Here is a 12051-nt window from a genome sequence, read left to right as displayed (position 1 = left end):
ACACATTTTGACAAAGATAATGCAGAAAGTAAAAGAAAAATGTCGATTGTGTGGCACATTAACATTGAAATCGGGTACTAGTACACATCAGTTTATAAGACAGAGCTTTCGTTTCTTGTACGTAATGTAACATTGTACAGTTGTACATGACAAGTGTAAACGACAGGTGTATCACCACTTTATATAGTTACTCAACTATCAGTGTCACAGTAACATCAATAGCATCACTCCCAGTGAAAAACAAAAGGGCACCTAGTTTCATAAACTAAGCCAACACTTGACAACCGTGAGTCAGATACATTGTATGATGTTACCTGTCCCCTGGACGGGCTCCCTCCATCTTGGACTCGTACTCGCGGACCATGGAGGCAACGACTTCCTCGTGGTCAGGAGCGATGACGGCCATGTCCTGCCGTAGACATCGGAGTCCGGGCAACATGGCTTCCTGGATGAGCTGGTCATTGATGACTGGTGGGAATTAAGGAAGGCAACAACTCATGAGTGAGTGAGTTAGTGGATTGGTTGGAGGTGAGGTGAGTTGAAATGGGGTTTAACGTCGCGTCCAAGATTATTGCACTTATATAGCGACATGCATGTGTATTTGTGTGTGGGGCTGCTTGTACTAGTCCGGACTGATGCCGATTTATAGTGCTAACCCACTGAGATACCATGCCGCAGTTTAACATGAATACCCCACTCAGACACAGTATACTGACTCTGTGCCGACCAGTCCTTGTTTTAAGCCCCTTAATGCCGAGCGCCAGACAGGGTAACAACAAGTACCATCTTTTAACGTCTTTTGGGCGGACGCTCTACCTTTAGACCAAGGAGGCGGTCGGATTGGTTGGAGGGTGAGTGAGTGAGTGAGTGAGTGAGTGTGTTTGAGGGTGGGTGAGCGAGTGTGTGAGTGGGTTGGAGGGTGGTCGAATGAGTGAGTGAGGGGGTGGGCTGGAGGGTTGAGAGAGTGAGTGAGCGAGTGGGTGGGTTGGAGGGTGGTTGATTGAGTGTGTGGGTTGGGTGAATGAGTGAGTGAGTGAGTGAGTTGTAGGGTGGGGTAGTGAGTAGGTTGGAGGTAGGATGAGTGAGTGAGTGGGTTGGAGGGTGGGTGAGTGAGTGAGTGAGTGAGTGAGTGAGTGAGTGAGTGAGTGAGTGAGTGAGTGAGTGAGTTTCAGTTATGTCACTGAGTGTCAGTTGAAAGTAGCAGGAATGTCTGAAGTGACATGGCCGCCTCCGTGGTCTAGGTGTAGAGCATCTGCCCAGAGAATGGAAGGTCTGGGGTTTGATCCCCGGCTGCGTAATACCAAAAGACGTTAAAAGATTGTACTTGTTGTTACCCTGTCTGGCGCTGGGCAATAAGGGGCTAAAACAAAGACTGGTCGGCACAGAGTCAGTATACTGTGTCTGAGTTGGGTATTCATGTTAAGTATTGGGTATTCATGTACCTGACTAGTACAAGCAGCATCACACACACACACACACACACGTGCATGCACGTCACTATATAAGTACGACGTTAAACCCCATTTCACCTTACCTCACCTAAAGTGACACAAGTCATACACATTTACCATACACATACAGGACAATGTATATATAAATGGTGCTGACAAACCAAGGGTCACAATCAGGGAAAATCAACAATGATAATTGGCTCCTGACATGCCTTCAGGGAGGTAACTCTGCACAGCAAAGTGCCACCCATGTCCTCAGCTTGATATGACTAATACAACACTGGCAGAAGTGGTTTGACACAGGCAAATAGTTGCATAAAGCTAGATTACTGCACTTTTATAGCGACATTATAATTGCTAGACCACTGAGACAACTAATCCTTATTTTATCCCCTGAATACAGAGTTCCAGGCAGGGTTACAACAAGTATCATCTTTTAAAAGCCTTTTGGTATGACTCAGCCAGGAATCAAACCACTGGCCTTCTGATCTCCAAGCTGATGCTCTATCAACTACACCACGTAGGCGGTCCATGCAATAGATGAGCAGACAAAGGAAAGAAAGAGAAGACTGGGCGTATCTGAATAAAACTTAATGATAATGAGTGAGTGAATATTTTGTAAGCACCCTTGGCGTCCAGTAACATATGCTTAAAGCAAGTATTGTAAGTTTGGGTTTGTTTGTTGTTTAACGCCGCGCTCAGCAATATTCCAGCTATATGACGGCGGTCTGTAAATAATCAAATTCTGGACCTGACAATCCAGTGATTGACATCATGAGCATTGATCCAGGCAATGAGATACGATGACATGCATCAAACAAGTCAGCGAACCTGACCACCTGATCCCGTTAGTTGCCTTTTACGACAAGCATAGTCGCCTTTTATGGCAAGCATGGGTTGCTGAAGACCTATTCTACCCCGAATCTTCACGGGTCAAGTATTGTAAGAGGGGAACAAGATGGATCAGGTGGTCAGCCACAGGGACTCAGTTGATTGTATATGTTTGTTCCACAATGTTACTCCTATTCACCACTGGCTTATCTGGTCCAGATTTGATTATTGACATGATGCCTTGGTTATAGCTGGAATATTTTGACTGTAGCATAAAACAACATTCATTCACTAGCAATTATAGCCATATTACACAGTTGCCTGCAGGTGTGCCTGGGCAATAGACATGGGTCTTCAAAAGAACCAGCAAACATTATATGTTTCTATGTTCATTATTTAATGCCGCACTCAGCAACATTCCTCTGATTGATATTACAAGAAACTATCCACTCTGTAGGGGAATAACAATGAAATCAACCGAGTCCGACCACTTGATCCATCAAGTCCCCCTCCTGCGACCAGCATAGGATGCTGGGAACCAATTCTAACCCTGAATCCTGACGGGATGCAACACTGTGTAGGATACAACAGCAAGACATGGCGCTGTAGGCTTCAAACAGCTGCATTGCAATGTCCATCTTCTTGGTCTCGTTGGTCACATTATTATTGGCCATCGCCATTGCTGCCAGCCGGGGTAGAATAACTGAAACACAAGACGGACACAATTAGTTGCTGAGGGTGACAGACAGAATGTGGTGCAGACAGATATGCTACGGTTCTAAAACTGAAACACAAGACGGACACAATTAGATGGTAAAAGTGACAAACGGTATGTGATACTGACTATTATATCACAGTTCTAAAACTGGAACACAAGATGGACACAATTAAATGGCTACTTGGTTACAAACGGTATATGATATAGACAAATATACCACAGTTCTAAAACTGAAATACAACAAGGTAAAAAGTGAGCAGGGCTCACTAGTAACCTTGACTTCAACTCCAACTTTTTTCTAAGTTCAAAATGTGAAAAAAGCCATATTTTCTCAGAAAATCCACTAATCGAAATCAAACTTTGCATTGCATATCTCCCATAAGTATAGAAACTGTACCCCCAATTAGAAAAGAATCCATGAAGAAGTTTTTAAGTTATAGGTCACACAAATGTTGAAGTAAAAAAATATATTCTAAGTTCAAAATATGAAAAAATTGTATTTTTTTAGAAAATACACATGTCACGATCAAACTTTGCACTGCACCTCTCCTATTAGTATAGAAAGTGTTCCTTAAATTTGAAAAGAATCTAGTTCTCAGGATGGAAGTCGCACAAATGTTGAAGTAAAAAAAAAGCATTGTGTAACTGTGTTGATAACCATGGCATGATTATTAGGAAGAAATATGACACAAATTGTTGATATTTCACCTATTTTGCATGCGCAGCCATATTTCCAATGTTCAGACTCCTAATCTGAAGAGCGAGTGAGTGAGTTGGGTCTTATGCATCTTTTAGCAATATTCCAGCAATATCACAGTGGGGGACGCCAGAAATGGGCTTCACACATTGTACCCATGCAGGGAATCGAACTCAGGTAATTGGCGTGATGAGCGAACCCTCATCCAGTGATCTACCTCGCTGCCTTGCTCACCTGAAGAAGCAAGCACAGGACATCATTCTGAACTCCCTTGGGATTATACAACCCTACTGCCTAATAATGAGCACAGTCAAATCTTTGGGTGGAATACCGGTAGTTTACTGAGCTTCTGCCATAACCACAGTAATCCTATAGTTTACCTATATCCAATTCATCTTCTGATTCTAACTCAGTCATTTGAACTGCCATCCAAATGACACCATGCAAATTGAATTTGAAAGTGATAAATCATTTAAACCAAAACAGTGACAGTAACATAGCATGATCAAATAACGGGGTTTATCAGAACACCAGAGGAAAACAGCCTAATTAAGTTGGACTTGGAATGAATATGGTTACTGACACATCCCTGCAAGTTACACTGCAAATTATAGCAACCATGACAGTGGTAATTCCATCTTGTATTGACGCAGCCTCCGCTGGTGTGACAAGTGACAAGTCAGATGACTACAATCCAATAATGTACAGCATCTTGTTGGGTAACTTCACTGGAGATTGGAGGTAGTTGACTGAATAGGTCATTTCAAAGCGCTATGAAAAAGGTAACAATTGGTCAGTTGGTAGTTGGTCAGTTGATATCTCTTTCTTATTATAATACAATACATATAGAGTGAGTGAGTTGGGTTTAACACCGCTTTCAACAGTATTCAAGTCATATCGTGGCGTGTCAGCTTAATGTGGGAGGAAAGCCCGAAGTGATGCAGGTCTCAGACGTTAACCACTTCGGTGAAACCCACGAGGACGGGTATGGTGCTGACAAACCTAGAAACATAATTGTGGCGAACAGGGATTCGATCCCACAACCATAGGTTTCTGGCGTGCCCAAGGGACGCAACTCTGCACAGCCAATCGCAGTGCCTTAGACGACTGGGCCGCCCGTGCCCCCCAATATATAGAACTCCAGAAATGTTACATAATTTTAAACGAACACACAATGCAATTTAGAAACACTTTTTTAGTAACGTACAGATTCAAGTACTTTCTGGGGTTGAGTCCCATCTGGGACTTGCACCCACACTGCCAGAGTGAGGCACCTGATCACCAGCACACAAATTTACAAATAAATCTAACATTTGTTACATTTGACCACTTTCTAAATGGCATTGTGTGTTTATAGCTTTCAGCCATGGGAGCTGTGCCAATTTACACTTGTCAGAGGGGTACACAAAGTATGTGATCTTAACTACAGTTGTCAGACTTCCTGACAACTTCTGAAACTACAGGCTTACCAAAGAAAGGAGTAGAAGGCCCGCAAACTATGGAAAGGGACACACTAACAAATTACACACAAGACACAGTTGCCATAAGGTGTGTATTGTAATGCTAAGAACCCCCTTTCCCACTCCTTCACATTTTTAATGTACCTGACACCCTAAAATCATGTGTGTGTGTGTGTGTGTGTGTGTGTGTGTGTGTGTGTGTGTGTGTGTGTGTGTGTGTGTGTGCATGTGCATGCATGTGAGTGCAGTGTATACATGTGTGAGTGTGTGCAAGTTTGTGTGTATGCATGTGCATGTGTGTGTTGGTATATATGAGTGTGCATATGTGTGTGCAGTGCATGTGTCGGTATGTGTGAGCATGTGTGCGTGTATTCACATGCATGTGTGTGTATAGTGTGTGTGTGCACATGTGTGTGTCTTGGTATGTGCGTGTGTTGGTGTGTTTATAGTGCTAATTTAACCCACTGAGATACCATGCCACAGTTTAACATGAATACCCCACTCAGACACAGTTTACTCACTCTGAACCAACCAGTCCTTGTTTTAACCCCTTAATGCAAAGCACCAGGCAAGGAAACAACAAGTAACATCATTTCAAGTCTTTTGGTAAGGCATGACATTCCAGTCTCCGGGCAGATCGACCTTTTACCACTAGATATAGTCAGTGAATTCATGTGTTGCTTTAAACTGCAGGCTTACGACAATCCAGATGTGTACTCTGTGACTAATGTGGTAGTCATATATTTCTGAACATCTTACAGCAGGAAAGCTATTATCAGTTATTATCTCCCAAAACAAACATACTCTCCAGCTCAGGTTTCTCATTTGAAAGGCAAGGCAGACGTCTAAAAAAGATCACATCAACAACGTCAATGCTGGAGTCAGGGCTGCAATTAAGACATTAACGATGGAGAACTCTTACTTATAATAGCATAACCACAGTTGTGATGGCAAAGATTAGACTTTATCAGATTTCATGCGAGATATTGTTGGAGAACTTAATATCTCATAGGTCATTTGGAAAGTTTGCAAGTGATATAGGAGCCATATCTACTGCAGATGTCATTTCAAACAAGTACTGACATAAATCACAGGCGAGGATATCTACATATGTAATACTATTTACTACAGAATAACATCTGTTACAGGTAATGATATCAAGTCCAGGTAGCACCATCTACCACATGTAGGACATCTGTTACAGGTAATGACATCAAGTACAGGTAGGACATCTGTTACAGGTAATGATATCAAATACAGGTAGGACATCTGTTACAGGTAATGACATCAAGCACAGGTAGGAGATCTGTTACAGGTAATGACATCAAGTCCAGGTAGCACCATCTACCACAGGTAGGACATCTGTTACAGGTAATGACATCAAGTCCAGGTAGCACCATCTACCACAGGTAGGACATCTGTTACAGGTCATGACATCAAGTCCAGGTAGCACCATCTACCACATGTAGGAGATCTGTTACAGGTAATGACATCAAGTACATGTAGGAGATCTGTTACAGGTCATGACATCAAGTCCAGGTAGCACCATCTACCACAGGTAGGAGATCTGTTACAGGTAATGACATCAAGTACAGGTAGGACATCTGTTACAGGTCATGACATCAAGTCCAGGTAGCACCATCTACCACAGGTAGCAGATCTGTTACAGGTAATGACATCAAGTACAGGTAGGACATCTGTTACAGGTAATGACATCAAGTACAGGTAGCACCATCTACCACATGTAGGATATCTGTTACAGGTAATGACATCAAGTACAGGTAGCACCATCTACCACATGTAGGATATCTGTTACAGGTCATGACATCAAGTCCAGGTAGGACATCTGTTACAGGTCATGACATCAAGTCCAGGTAGCACCATCTACCACAGGTAGGAGATCTGTTACAGGTAATGACATCAAGTACAGGAAACATCATCTACCACATGTAGGAGATCTGTTACAGGTAATGACATCAAGTACAGGTAGGACATCTGTTACAGATCATGACATCAAGTGCAGGTAATGACATCAAGTTCAGGTAGCACCATCTACCACATGTAGGACATCTGTTACAGGTAATGACATCAAGTACAGGTAGCACCATCTACCACATGTAGGAGATCTGTTACAGGTAATGACATCAAGTACAGGTAGCACCATCTACCACATGTAGGAGATCTGTTACAGGTAATGACATCAAGTACAGGTAGGACATCTGTTACAGGTCATGACATCAAGTCCAGGTAGCACCATCTACCACAGGTAGGAGATCTGTTACAGGTAATGACATCAAGAACAGGTAGGACATCTGTTACAGGTAATGACATCAAGTACAGGTAACACCATCTACCACATGTAGGAGATCTGTTACAGGTAATGACATCAAGTACAGGTAGGACATATGTTACAGGTCATGACATCAAGTGCAGGTAATGACATCAAGTACAGGTAGCGCCATCTACCACAGGTAGGAGATCTGTTACAGGTCATGACATCAAGTACAGGTAGCACTATCTACCACAAGTAGGACATCTGTTACAGGTAATGACATAAAGTACAGGTAGCACCATCTACCACATGTAGGACATCTGTTACAGGTAATGACATCAAGTACAGGTAGCACCATCTACCACATGTAGGAGATCTGTTACAGGTAATGATATCAAGTACAGGTAGCACCATCTACCACATGTAGGACATCTGTTACAGGTCATGACATCAAGTACAGGTAGCACCATCTACCACATGTAGGACATCTGTTACAGGTAATGACATCAAGTACAGGTAGCACCATCTACCACATGTAGGAGATCTGTTACAGGTAATGACATCAAGTACAGGTAGCACCATCTACCACAGGTAGGACATCTGTTACAGGTAATGACATCAAGTTCAGGTAGCACCATCTACCACATGTAGGACATCTGTTACAGGTAATGACATCAAGTCCAGGTAGCACCATCTACCACAGGTAGGAGATCTGTTACAGGTAATGACATCAAGTACAGGTAGGACCATCTACCACAGGTAGGACATCTGTTACAGGTAATGACATCAAGTCCAGGTAGGACCTTGGTTACAGGTAATAACATCACATACAGGTAAAGACTTCTAAAACAGATAATGACATACAGCAGGCAGTAACATCTATAACAGGATAAGAAATTGACATTCCACGACCAGGATTAAACATGATATTTATTACCAGTATCATAAACACAGCATTCGATAATCAGTACTTACCCCCAATAGTCTGTGATTCAATTATATATGACCTTCCCTTCACAGACATACTTATGTCCTGCAATGTCTAGCATCCCATCACACACCAGTGAGAGAATCATACTGATAACTACACACTAGCAAGCTGACATTATCAAATGACATAGTGCTGAATCTTGCTCCAAGCACTAAGTCATGCCTCACCAATGCAAGAGGATATTCACAACCTGGACATCTAGTTCTACTCTAAATCTTGTCCACCATATCTCTGGAGAACTGCCAATCTGTTCCGCAACATGTACAGCACCCATGTCAGATAGACAGCCAGAAGGTGTACACATATTTTTCAACAAGCATGATATAAGTCTTTGAAGTGAGAGATCGAGAGAGTGAGTGTGGCTTTACGCCGCTTTTAGCAATATTCCAGCAATATCACGGCAGGGGACACCAGAAATGGGCTTCACACATTGTACCCACGTCGGGAATCGAACCTGGGTCTTCGGTGTGACGAGCGAACGCTTTAACCACTAGGCTACCCGACCGCCCCATAACTCTTTGAAAGGCATTTAGAAATGTACACATAAGGAAGACAATTTATGGATGTCAAATTCTTTATTACGAAGAACACAACATTTTGGAGTATATACTTACTCCTTCATCAGGTGCATTTGCCCATTGCTATTTCCATTCTTTCACCTAACAGTGCTAATTAACCTGGCTTCCCATTTGCCCATTGTCCATTGCTAATTACCAATCGATCAATGCTAATTGAAGTCATGGCTTCCAGTTGTCCATAGCTATCAGCACTAATTACTGTAAAGTAGTGGCTTCCCTTGTTAAGTTTTTACCTTTTGTTATATTATTATTTGTTGTTCTTACATGTACATTTATATGCTCTCTGCCTCATAGCATTCATTCAACTGATGAAGGAGTTAGCATATACTCCGAAACGTTGTGTTCCTCATTATAAAGAAGTTGACATCCATAAATTCTCTTTCGTATGCATGAAATACTTGTATCCCCCCTCAATATGACATATTGTACGTTTTTCAAGATCTGCTCCGGAAAGGTGCACTACTGCCTTTTTCAGTCTAAGTTAGAGTCGTTGCCATGGAAACTAAAAAAAATATTTTTTTTAAATCCCCAAGTTTCAAAAGTTACCAGTTCACCACTATATTCAATCTATGTGTAGTTTGGATAAGATAAATCTCATGCTTTTTTAGTTCTGCTCCAGAAATGAAACGTGATGGACGGAAGGACAACCGGACAGCACCTATTCCTATATCCTCCTTCTACCTCATGGCGGGGATAATAAAGACTTGTCACAGGTTACTTGCATACAGACTGTACCGACGGGCATGCAGTTGTAAAGATCATGTGTTTCTGGGCTCAGTGAGGGAAATCTTGTTATCTTCTGTACTTTACCAGTACTGACAACTGTCACACACATTTGACACAGGTGACAGAATACTGTGTATATAAAACAGAATATCATGTTCAATACAGGACAAGGAGCATCCTGTTGATAGTACTGGTCATAGAATACTGAGTATTTATATCATGGGGAAGTACTGATCACACAATATGACGATTAAGCCGGTTACAGAACAATGTATAACATATATTTACTTATCCAAACTGTGGCTAGAGGCTGGGGACGATTTTACTACCCGGTACACGACACCCTATTACCAAGCCTGACCAGGTACCCGCTGTACACCGTCCTTCACAATTACATTCATCGCCTACATTTCTCACATTCAGATCATTAATGAATACTATAGTTTATGTGTATAATGCACACATTTCTTTCCATTTGTAGAGGGAGGTGTAACCATGAATGACTTTTTAAAATGTTACAGCCACTTAGAGATCAACTGTGTTTTTTTCCTGCTCATTGAGGGGCGGTCGGGTAGCCTAGTGGTTAAAGCGTTCGCTCGTCACGCCGAAGACCCGGGTTCAATTCCCGACATGGGTACAATGTGTGAAGCCCATTTCTGGTGTCCCCCGCCGTGATATTGCTGGAATATTGCTAAAAGCGGCGTAAAACCATACTCACTCACTCACTCCTGCTCATTGAGGTATGAATCGAAAAACTGATATGCAAACTGTATGATCCCACGTAGCAGGAGTTTCATTTGGTTGAAGCCTTGTCCGTCTTTAAGTACACTATTACCACAGCTAAGTGAACATAATCAGTTACTTCAAGTGTCCCCGGCCTAGATTGTGTAGAAAGTTACACCATCATCTATCAAATAGCACTGGGAGTGTGGTATCACAGCTCCCAAGGGAGGTAACTCCCATCCCACTAGCCCCGCCAGTCAGAAGGCAATGTATGAGCTGACTGTTCTCAGTTGTCATCAATTTGAAAATGTCTCTTCTTGATGAACTTTACACTTTCAGAATGGCTCTCAACTCCCAAGTGGAAGATGGCTAACGAGACGTTCAGATAACAAATGAAAGCTTGCATCCAACATTTACAATTACATCATTCATAAAGCACATTTTCGCAACCAAAGTATGCGCTACAAGGACATTTAAGAATCATCTTCCAGAAGGAAGCATGTCCATTAGCATATATCAAAGTCTAGTTTTCACTTTGTCATTTCAAGCTACTTTCCTGCACTAAAATATGAGTGCACTATGACTTTCGCACACATCGAAAATCCAATCAGGAATGTTTTACAAAATATACATCCGGGTTTCCGAAAACGTGCCTGTCGAATTTGCACTGAAATTATTCCCCAAATTAAGCAGAATTGATGCAGAAAAAGAATTTCTGCGTCCTGTGGGATGCACAATAACATTCATTGCACCTACAGCGCATAAAGAGCAGTTATGTGTTATTTCATTAATAAATCATGACCACTGTCCACATGATCATTGATTCATTCCAGGCTCTAAGTAATGATCTAAACGTACACAACACTACACCATTTCATTACTTTACAGGACCCTCCTATTGCCTGCATGGACCCTTAAAATTAATTATTCGGGGTCCCCTGGACCCTCACTTTTGTAAGTTTTGGTTTGGTTTGGTCCGTTTGCATAGCAAAGCATAGTCGCCTTTTACAGCAAGCATGGGTTGCTAAAGACCTATTATGTTGTAGACCTATTGTAAGTCAAGGAAAAACCCTGATTAAGTGAAGACAAATATTTTCAAAGTGGTTCAAAGTTTTCAGTCAACTTGCTCATGTACTTTTAATTATCTGAGTGCAAACTTCATTGTTTCCTATTCCAATGACCGAACGCTTATCGCAGTGACTGAGATGCAGTCCTATTTTTAGACAACACCTGTTGAGCATTTCATGTTACCACGATATTCCTTGTAACTTGATACTGTGCAGTCTGTATGCCTCTGTTCTTGTAACAGTGAAATACAGCAGTAACAAGGGCAAAAGTGAGCGTGGCTCACTAATACCCCCGACCCGCCTAGTGTGTCAGTAGTTTCAAATTAAATAATGGATAGGGTTAGGGTTTGAAAAATTCATAAAAAAATGGAAAATTAATAAAAACAATTTTTTCTTTTGACTGCACCCCTCCATATGACACAGATTATATGTACTAAGTTTGAGATGAATCCACAGAATAGTTTAAGAGAAATCGTGCGGACAAAGTTTTCGGACGGACAGACAGAACCTTGGTATAACTATATACCACTGACCTAA

At 41.9% G+C, this 12051-nt stretch overlaps 1 protein-coding gene across 2 annotated transcripts in view; it reads right to left on the bottom strand.

The window, feature by feature from the left end:
- Positions 1-12051, bottom strand: part of LOC124152250 (RAB11-binding protein RELCH homolog) — a 201677-nt gene that overhangs the window by 9444 nt on the left and 180182 nt on the right. For both annotated transcript variants that reach the window (XM_046525506.2, XM_046469522.2), the window contains exons 25-26: positions 2869-2985; positions 315-468 (exon numbers count right to left, since the gene is read on the bottom strand). In XM_046525506.2, the coding sequence (XP_046381462.2) occupies positions 315-468; positions 2869-2985 (271 nt within the window). The remainder of the gene's footprint in view (positions 1-314; positions 469-2868; positions 2986-12051) is intronic.

Source organism: Haliotis rufescens, unplaced genomic scaffold (genome assembly GCF_023055435.1).
Source record: "Haliotis rufescens isolate VD_foot unplaced genomic scaffold, xgHalRufe1.0.p SCAF_17, whole genome shotgun sequence".
Lineage (NCBI taxonomy): Eukaryota > Metazoa > Mollusca > Gastropoda > Lepetellida > Haliotidae > Haliotis > Haliotis rufescens.
Note: the sequence above shows the minus strand (reverse complement) of the source record. Positions and strands in the feature narration are given on the sequence as shown.